Here is a 26,398-nt window from a genome sequence, read left to right as displayed (position 1 = left end):
AAAAATTGAACTCGCTGCTTGATGTAGGTTCCATCGTACGTAAACTCGAGCAAAGTAGTAAAAGAAGAAGAAGAAGAAGAAGAAGAAATTTGTACGGCGCGCGAAACGAAGCAATTTTTCTTCCGATCTTCTGTAATATAACTTTAATTTCTCGATTTCCCGATTCTGTTTCTCTCATTTTTCCCCTTTGAACGCTAGGAATTCGAAGAAAAACTTATCCCGCGGGAGTTAGCCCGGCCAAGTTCACAAAGTCCGCCAAAGGGAAACAGTTCTTACGCGCATAGCATCATCGACCGGTAGTAGTACATGGTCTAGAGCTTTCTGCTTGTCCTCCTATCGAATTTAATTTTCCAATTTCACCAAACGTATTCTCGTCCACTTCCGTTTTCCAGCGATTTACGTGTTCGTCGCTGGGTCGAGGTACCTCTCTTTCCGCAAACGCAGCCAATTTCCCATAGATCGATTTCTCTCGAAATGACGTAAGGCGGTCCTCTGTACACGTACACGTGCTATTCGTCTTCCACCAAACGTACGTACACACACATGCGCGTACATTTACATATGCATATACAGGGTGATCCGTATAACCTAGCGTATAATACTAAGAGCGGTCAGAGAGCGATCGCGCGTGCGAAGATAAACGCAAAGCGTAGAATAAAATTTTCCCGTCCGAGAATCAAGTTTTCCAATTTCTTCACTCAGCCGATTACCGATTAATAAGCGGATCGTTCCACGTATGCGAAAGTATGCGAAGAATATAGAATACAATTTTTCCGTTTCAGATCTGGCTCTCGTGAAAATATAGCTTAAGCGCGTTCGGATAAAGCTACAAGTTTATAATTTCATCGGGAACGAAGGGTTCCGCGAGAAAACGTTATTCCACGTTTCTCGCTTAATTTCCCACGTAGAATCGCTTCTCGATTGATAGCACGCTACGTTATACGGGACACCTTGTACATGGAGGACGGAAGCGTGGCTGTGCAGCTGCGTCACCGCGTGCGATTGAATTATGAAAGCTCGCTTGCACGGGACTTTTACGGCGGATTTTGACCAGTGTAGTTTATTGGCCCGTTCCTTATTGAGCTTCCGTTTCGCGCTGCCCCGACAGCAACGTATTAATTCCTGTTTCCGCCTCGTCAGCCGATCGCAAATTTTCCATCGACCGATGACACGATCGTCGTGCAAATGCTTTTAAAGCCGGATCCAGGCCGGAACGACCGCGACGGAAATCTCGTAACCGAGGGAACGTTCCCCTCTGAAAAATGCCAGTTTAATTCCTTTCCGCCAGCGTTACGTACGTAGCCGTCTCTGGTAAAGAAGAACCAATGGGCAAAAAAGCAAGGCTCGCGTACCACGATGCGCCACTCTTTCGTCCAGCGTAATTACCATTACCACCGTGTGCCATCCATTCTGTTTGCCCTCGTACAAAGAAACGTCCGTTTTACAGTCTGCAAACTGTTCTTTCGAGCATATTCGTTACACTTATAGCTTCTGACCAGTGAATTAGGATCAGGTGGAAAAATTTCATTTCCGCGACTGCAATACGACGGTTGTCTTTGAACATCTTACGAATTACGTACGAGTTACGCGAGCGTTGCAAAATGAGAAAAATTACGAAACACCAGTCTATGCGTAATACGTACGTAGCCCGTCGATCACTATAACTCGTTCGTTGTTAGATCATAGATTCGTGGTTAGATGGAAATGAAAGGCCGCGTTCCTTTCGTTCCATATCGTTGGCGATTCGTAGCGATAATTCCCGAGAGATTCGTACACGTTTCATCTTTGCAAGCTGAAAATTCTACGATTGGACGCGTAGTTTGTACATTTTCCAGACGTTCTCTCGACGAACGCGGTTGTCCTCGTCGTCGCTGGTGCTCGCTCTTGCCAATATAGAATCGCAGCGTTGTTTCCGATTGAAAGTTTTCAAGTGTTTCGGAACAGTCGAGTGGTCCGGGGCGGCCGTTCGCGTCTCCATAGGGAACGAAAGTTGAAATCCCGGTCGGTCGTCGCGTCGGTGGGTAGAAGAGAAAGCAAAAAGAAGAAGAAGGAGAAGAAGGAAAGGGAACGAAAAGAAAAGGAGTTCTACGGAAAGGAAATTGGCAGAATGACCCGGACCTTCCCCTGCTTCTTTTTCGGCCGGTAGCGAACGCTAACACAGCCTTTGCTTCCTTTCTCTCTCTGTCTCTCTGTCTCTCTCCTTCCAGCTTTTGACAGAGAAGATTGCGATTTAGGAAAGTGCGTGGTTGTCACCGAATGGCGTGTTCCCCCGAAAAGCTGGCGGAAAGATTTTCATCGCGCGGAAACATGCTCGAGAACGTCGCGAAAGCAACGAACGGTACACGCCAGGTTGTCGACTTTCGCCTCGATAAGCTGCTCGGGGATAAGCTCCCAAGATACCGCATAAACCTATCTTGTTTCCCGGCAAAGTTATCCTGAATATTTTACTCGTGAAATATCTGCGCTCCGAACGAGCCAACTTTCAAATATAGGAAACCCGACTCTTAATCGATTTCGACGCGGGCAAATTTTCTGATCGGCCTGCCCGCTACATTCATTCTCGCCGTACCATCGCATCGTCTCGAATTTTTCCTCTCCAGTCTCGGTCCTGCCAGTCACGTTCCCCCATCAAAATGTAGATGCGGCGAACTGGACCACCGAGTGGGTATTATTTTTTCGCTCGATCCTAAGCGTTATTTATGCGCGCTGCTCTTCGACCGATTTTTAAATTCCCTGGGGAGCCTGTAGCACGCGCGGCCGCTCGTTATTATTTCCGTACCACGTCGGAAGGGATTTGCACAGGGAACCGAAGGTTCGTCTCTCATCGCGATACGTGATTCGTTCACGACCAGACGCAACCACACGCTGTCAGAACGACCGTCTGATCGACCAAGTTTATCGATTCCTGTATTATTAGAATTTAGTTAGCAATTTAGAAGGTCGGAACAGGCCGCAACAGCTGGCCGTTCTTCCAATGGTAAAACAACTTTTCGTTCTCTTGGAGTCTCCGAAATTTCCAACAAATATGTTACGCTTGCTGAAAACGGCTAAATCGACGCTCACCTGTTGCTGATTAATCTGTTATAACACCAATAAGATAACGATTCGTTTCGATATAATCGACGAGAACGATAAAACAAAGTGCGCTCTAAATTGATTCTCCCATTTCCCCGCACTTGTCTCTTTTCCGCCAGCTTCTTTCGCCCGGTGCTTTATTCTTCCTCCATATCCTAGGAAATCCATCGCTTTGTCGTTATCTAAAGCGACTTCGCGTAAACGGATGAAGCCGGCAGATCGGTCTTCCGACGATCCCTCGGACGTCGTGGAAACTTGTTCCTCTTCTTTTCGCTTCGATGCGAGAATTTCCATACTCTGCAATTTCTTCGCTATAGACGCAGCGAGGCAAAGAAGAATCTAGGAGAAGAGGAGGAAGGGCAGGAGGGAAGAAGCGGTGCGAGTTTTTCTTGTCGGGTTTTGATCGAAAACTCGGTAAACCGAGCGACGACGCGGCTGTATTATTTTTGCGTTGAGACGGCAAGGGGACGAAGAACTCGGCAAAAACGGGCAATCCGAGAATCGACGGAGACAACGGCGAGAAGGTTCTCGTTACGAGGATAACGTGGAACGACGGACGTCGACGATCGTCGACGTTGTTGTTGGCAACAGATGGTTTTTTTAAAAAAAAAAAAAAGACGAAACGATTATCTTCGAAAAGAAGGATCGCGAGTCAGGAATTTTGAAAAAGGTATTTTCGTTTAGGTGAAAGACACGCGATAGTGATCGCTGAATATCACGGAAATTTGTCGACAAATAAAGTAGCTGAAAGATACAAAGTTTTAACGTTACCGCAACGTCGGTTTTAGTATTCTCGTTACGAATAACGATTATAAACGATCAAAATTGTTTTTGATTACTTGTAACCAGTATGGATGCCGGAATTTTGTTTTTTTTTTTTTCAGGTACCAATAATCGTTATCGATGACGGGACGTTTGTTTTTGATTACCGACAACCGTTGTACATCGTGGAATTCTTTTTTATTATTAGTAACCATTATCGATGACATTTTTTTTTCTGCTTATCAAATAACTATCTGATTGGCAACTAAGTGATTGCTGATTTTGTCAATACCAGCAAATGACAAATTCGGCGATCAGTTAGTCGCCAGCGCGATATCGTCGACGATGAAATTTATTTTCGGTTACCGGTAGAAATGATGGACGAAGGAATTCTTTTCTCTTCTCTTCTCGCTTTTCGCTCGATTCTCACGGAGATTACCGATCGCGAGCCAGAGGATAGTACAGTGCCGCGTAAAAGCGTATTTCGACATCGTCGTTAGCACTGTAACGAGGTGGGACTATGATGACTCTGCGCGAGATAAGGAAGAAACAGACGCAAGAAGAGAAAGGAAGGGAGGAAAGAAAGCAACGAGTCCCTTTCGTCGAGTGACGCGGTTGTATTTTTTTGCCACGGGATCGGAAGCAGCTGGTTACGGAGGACTCGGCAAGAAGGGGCAATCCACGAATCGACAGAGGCAATGGCGTTGGCAAGAAGGTTCTCGTTGTCGCGCGGTCCACGGTGACGGTCGTATTGTCGATGGTAATCGGTGAAAGCGATGGCGAAGAGGGAGAAATTGTTTGTCGCGGACTGGAACGCGAAGGAAAGGGTAACGGAAGAGAATGAGAGGTCGAGTCGTGGCGGCACAGGGACGATTCGAGGGGCGGGAAGGTCTGTGGGCGATTTCTATTGTCGGCCGTGAACACCGCTCACGGTCGCCGATATAATTGGCGCCGCCCTGCCGGATAACTCGAACGATAACGAGGACAAAAGAAACGACGCCGGCGAAGGAAACAATGGAAGAAGATCCGCTGAAAGTACCCGAAGAACGAGGAGCGCGCTCTTCGCCGCTGGTTGACACGACAGTCGGCTGAATCTGACAGAATTCAACCGACTTTCCGGCTTGCTCGCGTCTAAGGTTCGAGTGCACCAACCGAGCAGCGAGCAACCTTTCCCGTCCGAAGTGCCAACGATTCTCGCACCTTAATCGCGCTCGTTAACGGAGCCGCGCTACCGAGCGAACCAAGCGAAATTTGTGCTAGCTTTTCTCGGCTCTCGGCGTGTTGTTGCGTCGCGTCGTACCGACCCGCCTTCGTGATCTTTCAACCACGTTCGCGGAAGAAGCAAAGCGGACACCGGCTTTTCGTTCGACCGAGTCTGCGAGAGATTCGCGCGAACGTAACGAGGTGTCAGAGGCGACAACCGTAGGGCGGAATCGCCTTTTCGCGCCACGTTTCTTTAAAATTATGCAGACATTTGTCGCGAACGCTGCCACTCCCTTGTCCTATCGACTTTCTCCGCGTTGCGTGCATCGAGGTTTTAAGAATTTGAATATGGGTCAGCTTCTTTCTCCGCTCGACAGGGCTCCAACGCGATTCCGACTCGTCCTTTCTTCGATCTGTACGCGTCGGTACTGTCGTCGAATCCGAAGCATCTCTCGTTTTTCTCCGTCTGTTTTTTTTTTTCTCCCTCGTGAACAACGTCGACGAGAATCACGAGAAAGTAAGACGTTACGAAGGCGTGTACGGCGGAGAATCTCGCGGTCTTCGTTTCGCCGACACGCGAACGGTCGTACGCGATCCAACAGGTTCCGCCGACTTATTACGTATTTACGATAAGAGCAGGCGACTAGATCAAAGTTGGCGAAAGTCGTACCGACGACCGACTGCTGGCTCGAGTTCCGATTGCTCTTTTAATTGACGAGATTATAAAAGAACGATTTACAAAGTACCGTCCCGGGGGGGCCCGGTCATGGTAATTACAGTTTGATCGCGCCGCTCTTTCCTAACTTTCACCCAGTTCGCGGCAATTGTGCCAATAATTCTCGAATCTGAAAACATCCATTTCTTCGAAGTAGGATTTCTCTCGTACAAAGATGAGGCACGCGTTCGAAATTAAAATAACAGCCGCGTCACTTTTACGATAAAATATAGTAAAATATTGTCAGTTGCAATAATGTGTAGTTTATTCCCAGGCATGAAATCTATAATACGATGTTATCCGATCCGAGCGGTTTCTTTCGCGAAACGTTTGCATATTAATAGCCTGCGGGTATACATACTACATTTATGGGAGATGTAAAATTGCAGAAACGCGCAGAACGTTACGTACGTTGTTAAAATAGGCGAGAAAAATCTCGTGTTCTCGCGATCCTACGAGACGAGTGTGACGAGGGAGGAAGAAAAATTACGAATCCGTGCGTCCGTACGAGGACAAGACGCGTCGGCTCGTAATCGTTGAGGAGATCTTCTCGCCTAATGGACGGGCGGCGACAAATCTCGTCGCTGTATCGTCGGTCGTCGAAGCGAGATCCACAGAAACGCGGTAAGAACGACGAGGGTGCTTTGCGAGTAACGCGGTCCGTATAATTACCAGTGAAACGTCGAAGATTGTTGGACTTAATGACGATGTTATCAGAGCGTCGTTCGAAAGTAGAACGGATTTTTAATTAATCCCACGCGACCCAATTATCGACGGATGTCTAATTTAAAAAATGGAACGAAAAAGAAGATACAGGAAACGAGAAGGGAAGAGAGTATAAAGGGGAAGAAAAATTTGTCGAGGAGGTTCGAGACGCGTAAGCCCCATTGAGATGGAACCAGGCCTACGCGAAGTAGTTGGAAACTTTGAGTGCAACATCCTCCAACTTACCTTTAACTACGAGTTCGCTCTAAGGATGAACGCGGTATCGTCGTAATTACGTGAAGAACGAGGCAAATGTGGCTTCTATCGCGTTCACCGCGAAACAAGTCGAATTAATCTCATCTCCGGCTAACGACACATCAGCCTTCGGCTTCGTTGCTCCTGATTTTCTGGCTCGTCGGCAGAAGAAATTAGAAAACTTGCAACTTCGCCGCCAAATATTGACTTTGCAGCGAATTAACTTCTGCGAATGTTTCCAGTTTGTTCGACGGGTCCGACAACGCCGTGGCCGCGGCGTTACCGCTGTTACGATGTGAGAAGCAACAACGGCCAGAGCCATGCTTTTCAAAATTTTCTTCTTTACGATCGTTCAAGTATCTGTTATCACTATTATCGTTATTATCGAAAGAGAGATCGTTATAAATTATCGAAGATGGAAGAACGCGATATGCAGAAACAATTCATAAAATATCGCGTAGAACGTTCAGAGTACAGTAGCTGGTAGTGGTTTACAATATCCGATAGGTGAAACAACAGATCTCCACCGTTTTAGTTGTACCAGTAACAAATTTTTATTTTCCCGTGTCGTAAAGTACCGCAAGATACTAACAAAATATCAACAAAATCATCGCAGATTTCGAGTTATTGTTGCAGTGAACGAACGACATATCGTAAACAATATTCGATGCCATAACAATTTATCATCCGTGGTATTCATGTATTTCTATAACGATAAAAACATAGAAAATAATTAGCGGAATTAAAATGCGGTGAAATATTAAACTACGATTTTATAGTGACACAGTCTACCATGCTCTTTCTCACATTTTAAGCGTGGAATACGAATACAGAGGATGGAACAACACAGTTGGGCAACGACGCCTCGCGTTCGTTCATCTTTATTTCTGCATATTTCGAGCAGCCTCCAATTTCGCGTCGCCGTTCTTCTTGTCTCGAGAAACGCGAATAAATCGATCGGCTTTCGCGCTACGTCCAAGAATAGAAATTTCGAGGTATCGACCGACCTGTCCGTTTCTCCTCCTTCTCCTCCTCCCTCCCTTTCCTCCTTCCTCTTCTTCTCCTTCCTCTTCCCTGTAAATCGTTTTACGAACTTTTTCCGGTATATTGAATTCTGATTCTATTCTCGAACACTCGGACACTGGTATATCCGGTCGCATCTACCGGTATCGTTGCACAGTCTTCGAGAAGACGAAACCTCTGTTTCCTGTACTGGGAAATAGAAATGGAAACTGGAATGGGATATCCTCGCAGTTCCAATAGCTTTCCCTAACTTTCGATCCCGCGGGACTGACCGCGGCATACCGGTCGCCAGAGATTCTCTTAGAGTCTAGGAAACTGCGTGCACCCACGTCTGTTCTCGATCGTGTTGGATAAATGGAGCACTGCGATCGCTGATTTACAATAACGCTAGACCGTTCGTTTGTTACAGCCGAGAAATTGCCGAACGGTTTCCCGTTAATATCTCAAGCACCGACGACGAAGGTGGTCGAAATGGGTCATAACGCGGTGCTTCTCTGCACCGCTGTTGGGTCACCGCCTCCGATCATTTCCTGGGTACGGGACATGCTGCCCATCGACACGACCAATCCACGCTACACGGTTTTGGATACCGGTAAGTGAAAATTCCTTCTTCTTTACGATGTTTGAGTTTGCGCGTTCTCAAGAAAAACCAGGAGCCATTTATCAGCGTATCTCGAAGTAAGTAGATTCGAAATGCTTGGAATCGCTTCGAATCTGAATTATATACGCGTTGGCGTAATTCGAAGCTCCAAACTTCTGAAAGTCTTGATCAGTCCGGAACGTTCGATTTATCTTAACTCGATTCGCTACCTTCTCCGATACCGTCGAAAGTAAGGTACTCCTGAGTAAGGCCGAAGTACACCGCGTATCTCAACGCTGACATTTCTTTCGATTTTAGCATCGAGCGTATTAATCGTACGAAGATTCTATCGTCGAGTCAGTATTTCGAGGGAATTTCAATTTCTCAATTTCTCGTTAGCGAACGAGAACCGTGTAGACGTAGATCTCGCGACGATCAGACTATCGAGGAAGTCAGACTATCGATGCTAGCACGAGATCTAAAGGGGAGCTAAAACTAACGAACAAAGCGAAAGATCGAGGAGAAGAGAAATCTGGATAGCGGATGAATCGAAGATGTTGGGCCGCGATCTACAGGTAACAATAGGGTGAAGCTCGATGGCGCGTGTCATATCTCGTCGAGTGCCAGAGTGCGTAAGTCACTGTCAACTCGCGGTAGCGTTGATCGAGTGGTCACGCGATATGGGAACATCCAGCACATCCATCTCGTTTGCCGAGAGTGCACACCTGCTCTGCACGGCTCTCCTCGCGAAGTACACTTCGTGTCTGTTCGTGCGCCGATCTACATATATCGTTGACGTTTTCGATCAAACTGCCAAAGATCCGACACTTTTTCCTCGATCGAACCGATCGTTCGGTCCGATCGGTCGGCTTTCAGACGAAACAAACAGGCTTTGGTGAAACGCTGTGCCATAAGCGTTAAGCGCGACGTTTTTTTTTTTTTTTTTTATTAATATTTTATTATTCCTGGAAACGAACGCAGTCGTTGATGCGTGGACACAGACTGGCGATTCTCTATCACAGCCAGTTAAACAGATTCCCATCTTTCAGTCACGCATATACATAGCTACTCGGCGCGATAAAAAAATCTTGAAAAAATCGAGGAGAACGCGACCGTGATTCGGTCAGCTGCTCGTTACCTACTCGTGACGCGTTCCGCGTATAGTCGCGCCTGGCAAGTCGATAACTAATGTCGGTGCATAAACCGACCCATACTACTACCAACGTTCGCCACGCTCTCAACGCGATTACTCGTTGAAGCGATCGATCTCTCCTGCGATCATCCACTAATTTTAAGCGTGGATAGGTGGCCCGTAAAAACTTTTAAACGACGATCGAGACGAGTGGTTTCGGAAATCCTGCGGTTCTCTCGTCCCTTCCCGTTGGCCATAAAAAACGGAAGCGTAATCGAGTGGCGACTAAAAAATGAAACGTTACGCGCGTGAGTGTTGACGAGAAGCGACGATTGGCGAATATAATTCGCGATAACGGCGCAAATGAACGAGCGGACGAGTGGACGAGCAACTTGTATATACGAAAGTTGTTTAGCTAACGCACGACGTAACCTATTATCATTATTTTTGCATCGCCGGTAGCTATGCGAACCTTGCACACTCGTATACGCACGTGTATACGTATAGATCGGCGTATATATAAAACGTTCACTTTGTTTTTATCGCAATGGCGGTATCATTATCGAACGGCACGTCACGTAATACCGGTGTGCACTTGCCCGACTATCTTTACGACGGCCGGCGCAGTTTGCCGCGACGTGAAAAGTATACATTAGATGCAGGAAAGCTGGCTGCATACACGCTAGTATCGTTCGGCTGTATCGCAAGCCCGGATACGTGTACGTGCACGCGTTATGCATATATCTGGCTCTGGTCGCTGCCTACATCGCTGCCTGCGTTCCGAGAGTACAGGCGCTTGCATAAAATTCCCAACGACCCGGCCACTCGACGATTTTCCATCGCGTCGAATCGGCCAACCCGTCTTCCCGCGATTAACGCGAAATTTATTCGTCCTCGTCCTTTCGAATATCTTCCAAATTCACCTCTTTTGTTCTCCTTTGTCGTTATTTCTACGGGTTAGCGGAGCTGTATCGCAGCGCGCCGTGTCGGTCGCACGTGCGTCGATCTTACGATTCTGGCAATCCGTGACTCGTATGCGTGGCACGTATAAACGGGAATATCGCGTGCGTGCGTGCTCGTCGCGATGCCCTCCGCCACGGTATCCGTCTGCACCTATGTGGAAACACGTGCTTACAACCCGCACACGGACATCTTAGAATCCTCGCGAGGCAACTCCGCCACGACGGAATTTCTTCGAACGGAAATTCGATCGGATACGACTGGCCGACTATCTTCTACCGATCCCGATAGGTTACGGACAAGACAGCTAGAGAGTCTGGAATAGGAAGAGGAAAATTCTGTCTCGAAGGGTAATTCGTTTTCCAAATTGTCGAACAACTGTACACGCGTAAGCACGTGCTAACTATACTCGTTGTAACCGTTGAAGTGGTCACCGGTTCTAAGAAAACTCTACATCCGGTCTTTCGGTATTCTCGAGCACTGGAGCTTGGCTGCAGGGTTTTCAGTCACAGGGTAACACCGCTGGCGCGCGGATCTGGATCAGCTCAATTATATTCCGATTTGTATTTACACTTCGATATTTAAAATATATATTTTCTACAATTACAATTTATCCACGCGTTCCTTCGTACTCGCGTACATCTAACAACCTCGACAGTAAGAAATGCAAGAACTCTAACTGTACCGAAAATCGAAAGAAAGAATCGTGCGTATCATATCGTTGCGAGAAAATTCGTTGGAGATGGAAAATCATGCAACGAACGTAGCAAGGTTAACGCGGAGTACGAGAATACAGAGAGAGAGAGAGAGAGAGAGATAGAGACAAAGTTCTCAGAGTTGCTCCTCCGAGTTATCGTTATCGTCGTTCCATTTCTATTTTATCCGAACTTTCTCACAGTTTTATCTACTTCGTTTTACGTTTAATGAAAGAAGACCTGCTTACGGAGCCGAGCATCGGTACAAAGAGCAAGGGAAGGAAGAAACGACAAGCTCGAAGCGAAAAGCATTCCCCTCTAGTCGCATCAGTCACTCGCTGGCTCGCCCAGTAGCTCCCTTAACGTCATTCGCGTGTCTTCCATCCGCGGCAGCTCCACCCCCGTCAATACCGTTAGAAGCCATCGCCATACGGCACCGTCTCCACCGCGTATATCCCATAAGATATATGGCTTAATGTATTACAAAAAGTACACGACAAGGGCAATGTACTTACTGTCGCGCGTATCCGTGTATATGTGGCAAGTTGCGCGAAAAGAAAATGGATGGAAGAGGAAGAACACGGACGCGTGTGGTAGAGCCGGGGAGAAGAATCATGGAAAAGACGGATAGAAGGAGCAAAAGAGGAGACAAAGCGTTAGTCGTGCGTCATGTATGGTAACGTGTTTAACGGTCGTACGTTAGCAGCTACGTAACTCCGTCGAAGGTTTCGTGACATTCAAAAAGTCGGCCATAGAAAAAGCAGCAGCGCGGCCGCCAACACGTCTGGCACCAGACGTTATTCAAATTTCCTAGAAATTTAATTTTCGTCGGCTACCATTGTCAGCGTGTATATTAGGTTAACGTTGAAATTTTAACAGAACGTTTCTAACATCGCCATTGTTGCATGTCCGCCGTGCCATTGTTTGCATTCATTTACGAGCGTAGCCACATTCGCAATTTGCGTTAACAATATTAAAGCATCCTCGGTTATTATGGAGTAACGGTAGCACTCGAAACTTCGAAGCGTTCGACGTTGCAAGCGATATAGTTAAATTTCGCAAAGTGCCGTGCGATGGTCGAGAAGAGAAAAATGTTTTTTGACACCGACGATCGTGTGCCGCGTTCCGTTATACTTTTCTCGTACGAAGCCAGGCGAACTTAACGCGTGAGATAAGCGCGATAAATAAGGGAGAGACCGTCTTACGTTTCGAAAAGTTAGGTATCGCGTATGAATTTTCTAATGGACAATTATTTCCGGTAATACTCTGTGCTATTATTTTCAGCAAAACGAACGAGAGTGTTCACTTTCAAAAAACTGCAATTAAAATGTGTGTTTGTCGGAGTGGTAAAAAATTTTTAATATTCGGTTTAATCTTGCTAATTTAAACTTTTTTACTCGGAGAATTATCAAAGTCGAAGCAAAAAGCAAATTATCTAATTCTTTTTTTAAGCGAAAGTACGAGACCAATACGAACAAACATCGATACGATGTAAATAATACAGAAAAATAAATACTCGTACAATACGATATAACCAGATTGCTACTGTTTGACCGATCGACGTTCCGAAGCGATCGAGCTGTTATCTTGTTCCTTTTATTATCGGGATACCGACAATATGGTATCTGTGGCGAACCTAATTCAACTTTCAGGGCCCCGTACCAGCAGAATCTGTCGATTCACTCGGCCGAAGTGCTTGAAACGCGTAAAGTTCGTGGCACGAGGGATTTTACGATTTCAGGATTTCGATGTAAACGCCGTAAAGGCTACTACTTGGTGTACCGACCGCTTCGAATAGTTTGCCGTGTGAAGTCTGTGACAACAGCGCGATGAAGTGGTGGTAAAAAGGCGTGCTTTGGCGAACGGCCGCAGGTGGAACGTAATTCGGAAATTCTTGGTCGACAAAGCAAACAAAAGACGAGGGAACGAAGGGCGGAAAGGACGCGAAACGGAGAAGGTCAGGTATGGGATAGGATAGAACACGAAAGCAGAGAAAACCCGTTACATTCGGACAATGCGGTCGCGAATCTCTATTTCCGTTTATCGCGCAAACGAGACAAATTAATTAAAGTTATACACAGCATGGTAGCAACGCGACGGCGGTGTATTAAAATAACGGTCGCTTTGGTGAACGGCGAGCACTTTACGATAATTGAGGAGAATTAAACCGACGCAGATTCTCCGGTATGTGAGGTAAACCAATTTAATATCTCATTCAAGCTTTGTCACCGTTTATGGAAAGACTCGCGACTGGATTTGTTATACGACATCGAATGTTGGCGTGTCACGGTTCAAGAACGGCTGAAACCACCGCGAAAGACAGCGAAGTGGGCAAAATAATCGTGTGTACGGAGGAAGAGAGGTAGAACGAGCTGAGTTAACGCATCGAGAATCGTTAAATTATATTTTCCAGTGCTCGGCCGTAAAGCCGTGAGGGCAACAGCGGAGCGAAGCAAAAGCGCGAGAGGGCAGCAGTTAACGCTTCGTCAACACTCGTAAAATTTCCGGCATTAAAGCTGCGAGGCTTGATGAGCAGGGCTCGAACTTCGAAACAAGCCCGGAGCTGCTATCGTCGCGCCACGCCGCTTCTTAACACCTGCCTTGGGATTCTCGCTCTTCCTCCGCTCGCTCTCTCGCTTCCCTTCTTTCTTCCGCCTCTTGCGCCTCTTACACCCGGCATCTCGCCTATTTCCATCTTAATTCCGGCGTAATATCCCGATCGTTTCGAAACTTCCGTAATTGTCCGTAACGATAACGTAAGAATGCGAAAAGGCAAGCACGCGCCCCGCTCCCTGGTACCATGAAAATCGTCCTAACGGTCGTCGTAGCCAACATGCACGCGGACCAGCCAACGCACAACGAACCGCGTCGTTTATACATTCGTCGGATTGTTCCTAACGAGCGGAGGTAAAAACGTCAGCGAACGACGCGATAGTTTTTAAGTAGGTGCAAAGAGAAAGATGTAAAGTATCGTTGGACGAAAGTTTGCCGAGCTGGAAGAGTTAGAAGGGCAAAGATGGAAACACAAGACGGGTTCATCGCCGAAACGGCTCTCTTCTTAACACCTGCGCTATGGAACACACCGAGCGTGTTCGTCCACTCGGTGTCACTTCTCCTTCTATTCCTCGGCCTTTTGTCGACGCGTTACGCGGTTATAAAGAGCCACGATCTCCTTTCCTGCCGGCAGGAAAACACGACAGACCCTGCTCGGTAACCTCCCCCAGAGCCATTAGACCAGCCTTTCCCCACGGGAGTTGACTTATGACGCCGTCGGCTACGCCGAGGGGGATCGTCTAACTTACCTTATTTCCGCTTACATACTTACCTTCTCTCCGGATCCGTGACCAAAGGTAGAGACGCTTTCGAAAATTCACCGCCTGGATGATCGCCAACTGCGAAGATTTTTCACGACAATTGCTTCCACCGCTTTAGCAAATTTTAATCACGCGAGGATCCTATTGATTCTTTCGTTATCGGTCAATCCTCGCAATCCACTGACATAAGTGTATACGGCGAAAGGTAAAGAGCATTTGCGTGAATTTCGCGCAATTTTTCGTTCAAAATCGATCGTGCAAATTAAACGTTATTGTTAACGAGCAATCGTTCACGTATTTCCAAGCTACGACAAATGATCCGTATCGTCGCGGAATAAGCAACGCTTACGAAGCAACAAATGCAGAGACTGTGTCCTGATATTAACGCAATCTGTACATAACCGTAATTGTGTATACGTATGCTTGTACCAAATGCCTGGGAATTTCCAGAGTCGCGATGCATGCGTATTTGGGTTTCGTTACGCTGCTAGAAAAATACCAAAACGTTTCGTACAACGTGCACGAGGTATTCCGCAAAAGGAGGGAAAAGCGAATGGGTTAAAAATATTAATTTCGAGAGAGACAAGCCCAGAGTCGGCGGTATGTTTGGCCTCGATTAAATTCCCCCTTGAACGCGCGGTAAATATAGTGAGAAAAAAGAGGAGGCGGAAACGTCAACGGGTAATTCGATTTCCTTTCCGGCGCGACGCATTCACCAGACGACGCAACTCCTCGAATCTTCGCGAAAGACGTTTCATGCCCGCATAATCTTCTCGTCTGCCGTCATTCTCTCTTATATATTTGCGAAGCGAGATTCCAACGTTAATGCGTTGCGCTAGCAAACCTTCGGTGAAACTCGAAATGGAGAAACGTTCGCAGAAAGAGAGGAGAAATAAGGAGAAGGAGACGAATAAGGGGAAGAAACAGGGAACGGTTTGTTTCCGGCGACGTTTCGAGTTTCCCTCTCGTCAGCCATTAAAAATGAAGAGGCCGTAAAAGTTTCGAGAACAAGGTTCGTGACGCTGCCGCGAGGGAAATGGAACGTTAATAAAATCGATGATACTTGACGATTAATATGATAATTAATACGCAACAGCGTATATTTCTATCGGTGGAGAAGGTTCTCCGTATCGGAGAAACGGGGGCAAACGAGCGTGCGACTCGCCAATGCAACCGTGGCTCTAGCGTAAACATATTTTCTGTTTGTATTTTGACCGAATCGAACGTGCACCGTTGGAAAAGCATCGACTACGAGCCATTACCTCGCTTCCCCTTTATTCGTTTCGTTCCACTTCGACCGACCTCTCTCGCCTCTGAATATTTTCCGATAATTATAATTGACTTTTTTACGCGGTCGATGTGCTACCCCCGCGACTAAGCATAATTATGAAAGCAATTAAAACGTTCGCGAATTACAGCGGCCAGAGACCACCTTCTCTTCTCCTTCGTCTCTTCCTCGACGCGCGGAAAGAGGAGAGAGCGAAGGGAAAACAGAGCGCAGCTCCTATACCTTCGAGGTAAACATATTTTCTGTTTGCTTTCTGTCCCGGTCGAATCGAACGCGTTCGTCTTTCCAAGTCATCGCCCGTATCAAGTACCATCTGTATTCGTTCTCTGCCCTGTCGTATCTTCGCCCAGAGCGGTCATTGCTATGGAAGTTTGTATCGAACGCGGACCAGATAAAATAGGCGACGCCGAATAAACTACGAGTTACTGCGTACTACCCTGCGCATATTTTCCGTTCGTCGCGCTGATGTTAAATATAAGGAAAGATATTTCAATATTGGTGAGTAAACACACGCAAATAGTTTCGACGTTTCCGGCCGCGTTGCTCTTCCGCTCTCGTTGTACGTTTCGCGACGCGACATCGCGATATCTTTTGTACATATTTATGCGGAGACGTATTCCCAGCCTGCGAAACCGGGCTTCCGGGAACCAACGTCGAGAAAATGTTCCTTCCTTGCTCGTACCGATAGACGAAACGCGTGTCATTGTTTCGTCAAAAAAGTTTCCACGTTTTTGGACGGAAGAATTCTTTTTTTTTCTTTCTTCTTCTTCTTTTACCAGCCGTCTTGTCGATTCGTCGAGAATCTAAGATGGAATTTATCGTTGCGTTATCATATACTTTATTTGTTCAGCTTAGTGTAAATTTCGCAGCAAGCTGCGAAACGTACGAACGTGTACACACGCGCACGGCGCGTGTAACCGATGTCTAATGAACTTTTTCGCGATCAAACAGTCGTTTGAGAACGACGTAAGCGACAGGCGCGAGTAAAAAAGGGCTGACTTGAAACGTTTCCGACGGGGGTTGGCACAAAGAGTCGCGTAGAAATCTCGTAAAACGGCACACGAATATGCGTGAAGAGACGAGAGTGTATAGATAGATTTTCATCTTTATTCAATTTCATCTTCTTTACACGGTGAAAGCCCTTTCGTGCGCGTCGACGTTATCGCGACGCAAACCTAGATAGATCGTGTACACTGCCTGAACGTCATCGAGTTTTATCGCGAGCCAAGAAGATGCTAACGTTATGTCCGTAGCTGCGTTAACGCCCAATGCCTTTCCAGCTTGTTCTCCGTCGTCGTCGTCGTCGTCGTCGTCGTCGTCGTCGTTGTCGTCGTATCTACGTTATTCCTTCTAACTGTTATCACGCTTAAAACTACCGACCGTTGGGTGGTGTCATCATGGGAGTCACGATCTGTTCTTTGCGTGCTCCGTCTGTTCTTCAAAAACAAGCGGTCTCGATGTCTCGAAAAGTTCTCGTCAAAATGTAGATACCGGACACGATTTCTCGCTTAATTCGCTTAAACGTTGTTCTAGAATCGGCGAAGGAAATACGAATAAAATTAAAAATATAAATTCATGTATTTTACAGAATTCTTCGAACTGACGAACTCGATCGGTAAACCCGGTGATGGTTCGAATACTTTCTTCCAATAAAATTTCAAAGTTTCGAACGGAGGAGAGACGAACGCACGAGGAAAACGCATTCAGCTAGCGAAGAATTTCGTGAAGTGAAAATGATCGGAACTGTCGGCGATAACGCGTGGGAAAGCAGCAAAGACGAAGGATGAGCCACGGCATTCGGCCGTTGGCAGCGATCTAAGTTTTTCGCGAGTACGCTAACAACCTGCACGTGACTGGATGGGATAACAATATGACCACGCGTTCCTTCCTGGTCAACTTGCTGGAAATTGTAGATGAGGCTCGATTACGTATTCCGATCGTACGCGATATCAAACTGCCTGGCTTCTCGCTCGTGATGGAGTGTTTTCTACCCTCGACCCCTCCTCTCGCTGTCTTACTCTCTCTCTCTCTCTCACACACACACGTTCGTTCGCTCGTGTACTCGCTTTCTCTGGTCACCGAAGTCACGTTTGCAACGAAACCTTACAAATCCATAGGGCTGTCGGCCTGGCTAGGAAAATATTTAAACCTGCACTCGGCTACCATTCTATTTCGTCGGAAGATAGGCCGATTCGAAGAAGCCAGGTTTCTCGTATCCTCTTCTTTCCACTCGAATCACGGACAGGAACATCAATATTTGGATACGATGGAAACTCGTCTTTTCAAACACGTTAAAGCCGAACCTCCATTGCCTAAACTCTGATCGACCGTAATTTCGTAATACGTGTAAAACGCTTGTTCCTTGTTGTTCTTGCAACAAGGTGTATCAACACGTGAAAAATGTGCAGATCCTAACACTTACCTTATATGACGATATCTGTTTGTGCAAGTCGCTCGTCCGCTCGGTTCTTCTTTCTAGGAGCAGAGCCATTAATTACTACCGATAATTATGATCATCTAACGGGAAAACATGAGCGTCGAAAGGATGGAAAACAAGCCCGTTGATCCGTCGTGTTTACTTTGCGAGTACGGGGGTTGGCGTGGCGAAAGAAGGAAATCGAGAGTAGGGAGGAAGGTAGGGAAGCGCGGCAAGGGAGAAAGCGGAGAGATTGAAGGAGGAGGGGGCTGAATTATACCGAAGGAGTGACGTCTACGGAGATAATCACACGCCTCGTAACAGCCAGTTCATCATCGTGGTATCGTGCTAAGGGGCTTGATGCATCATGGAAATCGCGCACGAATCGGCCAGGCCAAACATAAAGTGGAATAGACGGTCTTTGTAACGAACCTCGGAAACGAATTCTTTCTCTGTCTGCTTCCTCGTGTTGCGTAGGAGCTACGTAGGGCTGTTACCGACTCAATTAGCGTTAGAAAAAACGAAACTAAAGAGCCACGAAGGTGGAGGTAAAGCGTGTCGCGAATCAAACTTGCTCGCGCTCTTCGTCGACGCGTTCTCCGCGCGTTTTCTTCGAATCTCACCATCCTTGAACTTCGGCCGAGCCGCCAAGCGGCAGTTAGTTGAAAAACTTGGCGATGTATCGAGGAAAAGTTTCGAAGAGCGGATAAGCGGATTAATAATCGATAGAAGTGGAAGAGCGCGAACGCGGCGCGCGATGAAAACGTCGATCGCGGGAAACGAAGGTCTCTTTGACGCCGCCCCGTGTTCTCGCGCCCCCACTCCATTCTTTTCCGTTTCGAGTGGAGCCCCTTTGATGTCGCCTTTAAAAAAATTGTTAACGAACGTAGTTGAAGTTGGTCGGTGACGTTCGAAAAAATAACCGCCGCTTTGTGTTTTACAGGAGCGCTGCAAATCACCGCATCCGACGTGAACGACCAAGGGAAGTACGAGTGCGTGGCGAATAATTCCGTCGGCACGGAGTACTCCAAGTCGGCTATGCTCTACGTAAAAGGTACGTCCGGCGGCGGCGGCGGCAACGGCGGCGGCGGCGGCCAAGTCGTGGGGAACGCACGAGAAGCCCGTAGAGGCGTGCCGCGGGCCGCCCTCTTTCGCCGAGGAAATCTCAAGGAACGAGTTCTTATCGTTACTACCGTTTTAACGTAAATTCATTACAAAAACGTAGCACCGAGCCTCTGGTGCCGTTAAACCCAGTCGTTTTCCTGTTTGCAATTAAAATTAATGCTACGTAATTAAAGCGTAATTAAACTAAGCTGGCGGCACAAAGGATTCGCGCGCTTGGAATCGCGTCGCAAATATTATGATGCGGCATTTCTTGCGGTGCTACGCGCCTCTGTCCCTCGACATTCAAGTATAGCGTAATCAAATACTCGGCTGCCGGTTTCGGCTGGTACGCGCGTTAATTGCCACTCGAATCGTACGTATTAAGAACTCGTTGTCAGCAGATGATCGTTGTTCGACGTCGCATCGATTCGGTTGCTCCATCGGCGTTCCACGTGTTTTAAGAAGAAAAGGTTTTCGGTCACGTCGAGTGGCTACGGGACTTTGACTCGGCGATTAACGTGTTGCATCGTATATAACTAAATTCTATTTGCACGCAGTTCGACGTGTTGCACCAACTTTTTCGATTCCTCCGCCGGCCGTCAGCGAAGTAAGATCCGGTGGATCTTTGAATTTGACCTGCGTCGCTGTGGGTTCTCCGATGCCGTACGTCAAATGGAAGAAAGGTCCATCCACGGATCTCACTCCGGATGACAATCTGCCAGTCGGTAGAAACGTGCTGATACTCACAAACGTGAAGGAGTCTGCTAACTACACCTGCACAGCTGCCAGCGATCTCGGAATCATCGAAGTCACGACGATGGTGAAAGTTCAAGGTTCGTATCGTGCCCCCGCATCGTATAATAGCAAACACTGTCGTTTCGTATCCGTATCGTTTATTGTATCGCGGTGTGCGTCGCACCGTACCCTATCGTACCGTATCGTATTGTATCGTGTCGTATTGTATCGTATCGCACCGAGATGGATCGAAATCGCGCGTAAATCCTCGGAGATCGCGCTAGCGACCTATCGAGCCACGTTACGTAAAACGATCAATCACTCGATCACTGTGTGCGACTGTGTTCCAGCGAGGTACACAACGAACCGTGATGCTACAGTTTCCATGACTAATCAATCGGCTTATGCGTTACGTTCAAAGACCGAGGACAATGTACTTTGTGAAAATAGGCGAAACGCGAGAAGAAGCGGTTGCTACAGGCTGTTGCAAAAAGTCGGCATTAAGCCTCAGAAGCGCGTAGTGATATTCGTGAAAAGAAAAAAAAAAAAAAAAGAAAAAAAGAAAATAATCGTAAGAAACAGCAGGTCAAATATCGGTAGCCTCCCAGTTATATGGAAAAGTATCGTCTACCTATTTATAACGATAAAGTACATTCTTCTATCGTCGTCGCTGAGAATGACTTCGATGAAACTACGTGGTACCTTACCCTGTAAGTTGTACGCGATAAAGTTTGGTCTCAATTTCTTGAAACGTCCTATACACGTGTTTATATTATATACGAGACGCGTAACACGTATGGAATAGCAATTAAACGACAAATTCACGTGACGAATTGCAGCCTTGCCGAGTGCTCCGGAGAACGTTCAAGTGTCCGACATCACCGCCACTTCGGTGAAGCTCACATGGTACTACAAAAATCCGGAGGAAGTGCAATACTACGTGATTCAACATAAGCCGAAGCACGTGCAACAAGCCGAAGCCGAAATATCGGGCATCACGACCATGTACTATCATGTTCGGAGTCTGAGCCCTTACACCGAGTACGAGCTTACCGTGACGGCCGTGAACGCCATTGGGCGTGGTCCCGCGAGTGCCCCTGTGACAGTCACCACTGGAGAAACCAGTCAGTATTCCTTTCGCCTTCTAACGCTTTTCTCATTACCATCGGTGTTTGTACATTTGCAAAAATCGACCTCGCCTCTCGTCGACGCGGCTACGTTCCCAACGTTTCAGGGTCATCGTTGTCGCATCGTCGAGATACACAAGCGTTATCACTCGTTTCAAAACGAATCACCAATACCGTGTATGCGGAGCTCTGAAGAATTCAACTCCATTCGACTCGACTCGACTCGACTCGACTCCACTCCACTCGACTCCACTCCATTCGACTTCACTCGACCTCGACTAATTCGACTAACGCGTATTTTTCGATGACGCGTCTCGCAAAAAGACGAGCACAGTCGACCGACGACAAGCAAAGACATGGAAGGAATGGACAAGCTTTTTTCGCGTACCAACGCGGGAAAAAGTAGCTTATTAACCCGGCGAGCGAATTACAAATTTTTGCACGTAGATAATGTTTTTGCACTACGAAGAAGGCACAAGTTTTGACACGGTTTTTGAGGGAAATTGTACTTTTTTTCCATGCTGTCCGCCGTGGACGCACGATTTGATTCATGTAAGTGACAAGACATTTTTTTTCACCTATCACCAATCCCCTTTCTCTGTGTCGCACCATGTGTTAGTGTTTTTGTCGGATCGTGTTCGGCGCGTCGCGCTTCGACGTCTCGTTTCGCTCTGCATTTTTCCGTCTCTACCTCTCTCCCTATATAGCCCTCTCTGTACCACGTCTCCCCCTACGTCTCTCCGTCTCTTTTCTGTGGGAAAAGAGTAAAACCAATACGCGGAGAGACAGCACGCGAAATTGCACCTTTCCTCGATAAAGTAGCGCACTCTTCGCACCTTGTGAAAATACGAACGAAGCCGCAAAACCCGATTCGTATTTTCACCGTGCATTATATACCACTTAATCGAGTATCATCGAAGAATAATCATTCGTCCTTTTTTTCAATAGCGGAATCGACAAATGGAGGTACCAGTAAGTTCAATCATATACTAAGAGTGCTGTAGCAAACATATTTGTCTTTTGTATTTTCTGTTTATTTTTGCATATTTTTCTTTCTTTCTACAATTCTTTTTTTTTTTTTTATCGTTTGTTTGTCTTTCGTTTCATTTTCTCTCGTTTTATTCTGTTTTGATTTTTCGTTTTCTCTCTTATTTTTTGTTTTTATTTTCTTGTTTTATTTCGTGTTTTTCTTTTTTTTTTTTTCTTTTTTTCCTCTATTCGATCCTTTGTATTTTTATTCATTCGAAGCACACGCACATGTTCATCGTTCGTTCGCACCCGCACACTTATCGAGATAAAGATGTATCATACTTGTAGCTAATCAACACTACAACACGACACACGCGGTCCTTTCCTCGATTCTTTTCCATTCATTGGTAAATCGTATTTCAATCGCAATGCCACGAACATCACAGAGTGCATCATGATTATGTATGCCCTGTCCTTCATTTGTTTTTTTTTTTTTTTTTTCTACTTGGAATACCTGTTATTTTAAATTTTGGTTCTTATGGTGGTGCTCCCGGGAATTTATTTGTACTCTCCAGTGACTAACTAGATTGGCTTGCCCACGATGGAAACGCGATTCGAAGAAAATCCAAAATAATTTCTTTCTTCTAGAACCCGGTACTGCACCACGGAAGGTGGTCGCCCGCCCATTGAGCTCCAGCACAATGGTCATACAATGGGACGAGCCAGAAACGCCAAACGGACAAGTGACGGTTAGCTTTATCGCCAGTTACACACTATCGCTCATAAGTATACGGATACTGTATCTTTTCTTTTTTTTTTTTTTTTTCTTGACTCTCTATATAAAAGTATTTGGATATTTGTATCTGAAAATCATCATTTCCATAATGATCATGTACACCATATTACGTATCGTTCGAATCTATTCGATCTAATCCGATGCGGTCCGATTGAATTTTTTAAAGCTGTAGCTTGTCCTAGTTACGCGGGACAACCCTGTCCACATATCGATGAGCGTACATACATACGAGAATCACGTATACGAACAGTTTGTCAGGCTTTCTGACGCGATTTAATCTTTCTCGCCCGCAGGGATACAAAGTATATTATACGACGGATCCGAATCAACAAATGGCCTCTTGGCAGTACCAGCTGGTGGACAATAGCCAGCTAACCACGATCTCGGATTTAACGCCGCACACGATATACACGATTCGAGTGCAGGCGCTGACAAGCGTTGGTCCCGGTCCACTGAGTACACCTGTTCAGATAAAGACGCAACAAGGGGTACCGAGTCAACCGGAAATGTTGACCGCGGTAGATATCGGAGAGACGAAAGTAACACTCCAGTGGAACAAACCTACTCATAGCGCGGAGAATATCCTCAGCTATGAGTTGTACTGGAACGATACTTACGCGCAGGTGGGTAATTCGTTTCGACTTATCGCGCATCTTCCAATCGATTATAAACTTTCTATAAACATGTTTCCAATATATCCGTCGTTCACGCGTCAAGTACGAAGCATACGTTCGTGTCTGGCGTTTATAGGAAATATAAATTTTAATCTTTCTTGCGAATCGTCGGAATCGCGATGAATTTCAGGAGAAGCATCATCGAAGGATACCAGTCACCGAGAACTACACGCTGACAGGCCTGTATCCGAACACGCTGTATTACGTTTGGTTGGCTGCGCGGAGTCAAAGGGGCGAAGGAGCCACAACGATACCATATCCGGTTCGCACGAAACAGTACGGTAAGCAAATAGTGAAAGAAGCGGAAAAGAAGGCGAAAAAGATAGGAGTGAATTCATGCAGCGAGGAGTGCCGAAGAAAGATCGATTCGCGATTGTTCGATGGTAATAGGGGATAAACTTTGATAGAATCTGTTGGGAACGCGTGATGCACGTCGATGCAATCGCGGATCATCGTGGCACGGCAGGTAGGAGGTGCTGTAGCGCTAGACGCTCCTGCAAAGTAGCGTAAGCTATCGTAATTAATTCGCGACACCTTGAGTTCAGATATGGTAAATATATTCTTCGTAACCGTGGATTTCATTGAACAAAGGGGGGGAAAAGAAAAAAAGTATCCATAAGAAAAGAAAGACGGAAGATAGAGAGTATCGTTGAACCGTGAAGTGTGGGAGAGTGAGAATGATTGCATGCGTTGCAAATAAGACAGCCGTTTTTGGATGCCACTTTATATATATCTATCTATATATATATATATACGTACATATCATACATATAAATTGCACTAAGCACTGCATTGATATATGTGTGCATTTTGGGCACCTCTTTTCATTCTTGATAACGTATGGTTTACGTCCGTTCTTCAGTTTTTTATTGTCTCTCGTTTCCTTGCTAATCGAGGCACGGCGTTTTAACTCCACGCGGCGTAACACGCGCGAGTTAATCGCCCGTACCATATGAAATTTTTTCTCTAATCACGTACTTTTTCGACTGTTCAAGGATCGACTCATGAGTTTTTCCTTGAGTGATTCGCCTCTCTGAACCTTGACCAATCGTCACGTAAAGTTTTTCGTTTAGATCCCTTCGTCGCGTCGGTCAGGTCCGAACGTGGTTCGATTTCGAAGTTGTTCGAGTCCAACGAATCGAAATACCCGCAAACATTCGTTTTTTTTTCTTCTTCCTCTTTTCTTTTTTTTTTTTTTTTTTCTCTATAATTAACCATCGGCCGATCGTATACGCGTGCACCTTGCCAAAAACCAGTAACGTGGAAATCGAATTAAGCCGTAGCTCGAATTTCGACGAGTTTCCAACAAATTTCCAACGAATTTTGCACGAATTTTTCGCGATTCTTTCGATTCGGGACTCGAGCCCTCGCAGTTGACCGCGATCGTTCAATGACCGACGATCGACGATATTTTCCTACCACGTTTTCGTTTTTTCCCCTCTTCCCCCCCTATAACTGAGTGTTATACAGTCCCCGGGGCTCCGCCTCGCAATGTAAGCGGACAAGCGATCAGCCCGACCTCCATATTGGTAACATGGGAACCACCGCCTGCCGATCGATCGAACGGGAGGATCGCGTACTACAAGCTGCAAGTCGTCGAGAGCGGACGCTCCGACTCGGAGGCGAAAGTTATCAAACTGAATGACACGCGATTCGTGTTGGACGAACTGAAAAAATGGACCGAGTACCGGATTTGGGTATTGGCCGGGACCAGCGTAGGTGATGGACCTCCGAGTTATCCTATCTCGGTCAGAACTCACGAGGACGGTATGTATCATTAACGCTAGTCGTCTTCTTACCTTTAATCGAACATACAGAGGAATGGCGCTACGAGACTCGAGCGAGGAATCGTTTCTCTTCGATATATATTTTATAGTTTCTGTATCAGATATATATATATATGTATATATAGTTGTTTATTTATTGATATTTTATTGCATAAAAGAAACATCTCGCTAAGGTTCCGGGCGCCACGCTTCACGTCTATAGAGATACTTTTGCGAAGGCTATATATCGCGACAAAGTTCATCGCGCAAGAGCCAAAAATATAAAAGCCCGCCAAAAATCAGTCCGAAGATCAGTACCCGTGTATTCCAGTGCCGGTTGCGATGACACGCCCTGATTCTCGACCCGGTGACGTTCGGTCTATCCTACGGCTGTCTACATAAATGTATATCTCTGTATTAAACGTATTTTCGATTTCAGATTCCGCTAACGTCTCTTCGAACCTATCTCTCTTCCCAACCGTGTCACTTACAACCGATCCTTCTTCTCTTAACGATTCTCTATTCTTCTTCACTCTGTTTTCAGTTCTGTTTCCTTGTTCGACAACGTTTTACCTGCGTTTCCGTTTCTAGATTACATTATCGTTGTGTTTTCGTTTCGTTCGATCTCATCGAATTACGTTACCATACATTACATTACGTTACGTTATATTACAATATATTATATTATATTATATTATATTATATTATATTATATTATATCATATCATATCATATTATATTATCATACTATATTATACTTTTACATTATATCGTTATATTATATCATATTGTATTATATAATACGTAAAGCTTCTCCTCTCAGGCCACTTTTGCGTTTCAGTTACGCTTTCGAGAAACGAACTGTCAACTCAGCCTTGTCGCGGCAACAGAGAAGATACCAGGACGAATGCGCGGCCCTTTTTTTCCATTTCGAAACACTGAAATCCGATAATTCAATTTTTGTTGCGCGAACGTAAGTTTTTTGAACGCGCACATCGATTTTTTCGCGTTTCTCCTTCAAAAGCTAAACGCTCCACCAAACCTTCCTATCGCTTCTCTGGCATACCTTCGATCTCTCCCAAAAAAAACAAAAGAAAATGTGTG

At 46.1% G+C, this 26,398-nt stretch overlaps 1 protein-coding gene across 14 annotated transcripts in view; it reads left to right on the top strand.

The window, feature by feature from the left end:
• Positions 1-26,398, top strand: part of LOC132913167 (tyrosine-protein phosphatase Lar) — a 287,417-nt gene that overhangs the window by 242,455 nt on the left and 18,564 nt on the right. For 10 of the 14 annotated variants that reach the window (XM_060971207.1, XM_060971199.1, XM_060971200.1 and 7 more), the window contains 9 exons: positions 8,148-8,330; positions 19,067-19,177; positions 19,785-20,060; positions 20,802-21,086; positions 22,038-22,061; positions 22,707-22,807; positions 23,148-23,477; positions 23,659-23,809; positions 24,999-25,295. In XM_060971207.1, coding sequence (XP_060827190.1) covers positions 8,148-8,330; positions 19,067-19,177; positions 19,785-20,060; positions 20,802-21,086; positions 22,038-22,061; positions 22,707-22,807; positions 23,148-23,477; positions 23,659-23,809; positions 24,999-25,295 — 1,758 coding nt within the window. Of the gene's footprint in view, positions 1-8,147; positions 8,331-11,759; positions 11,782-19,066; positions 19,178-19,784; positions 20,061-20,801; positions 21,087-22,037; positions 22,062-22,706; positions 22,808-23,147; positions 23,478-23,658; positions 23,810-24,998; positions 25,296-26,398 lie in introns of those variants that run through there. The other 4 variants (XM_060971213.1, XM_060971203.1, XM_060971210.1 and 1 more) reach the window with 4 other exon arrangements.

This window comes from Bombus pascuorum, chromosome 13, assembly GCF_905332965.1.
Source record: "Bombus pascuorum chromosome 13, iyBomPasc1.1, whole genome shotgun sequence".
Lineage (NCBI taxonomy): Eukaryota > Metazoa > Arthropoda > Insecta > Hymenoptera > Apidae > Bombus > Bombus pascuorum.
This window is presented reverse-complemented; position numbering and strand designations above follow the sequence as displayed.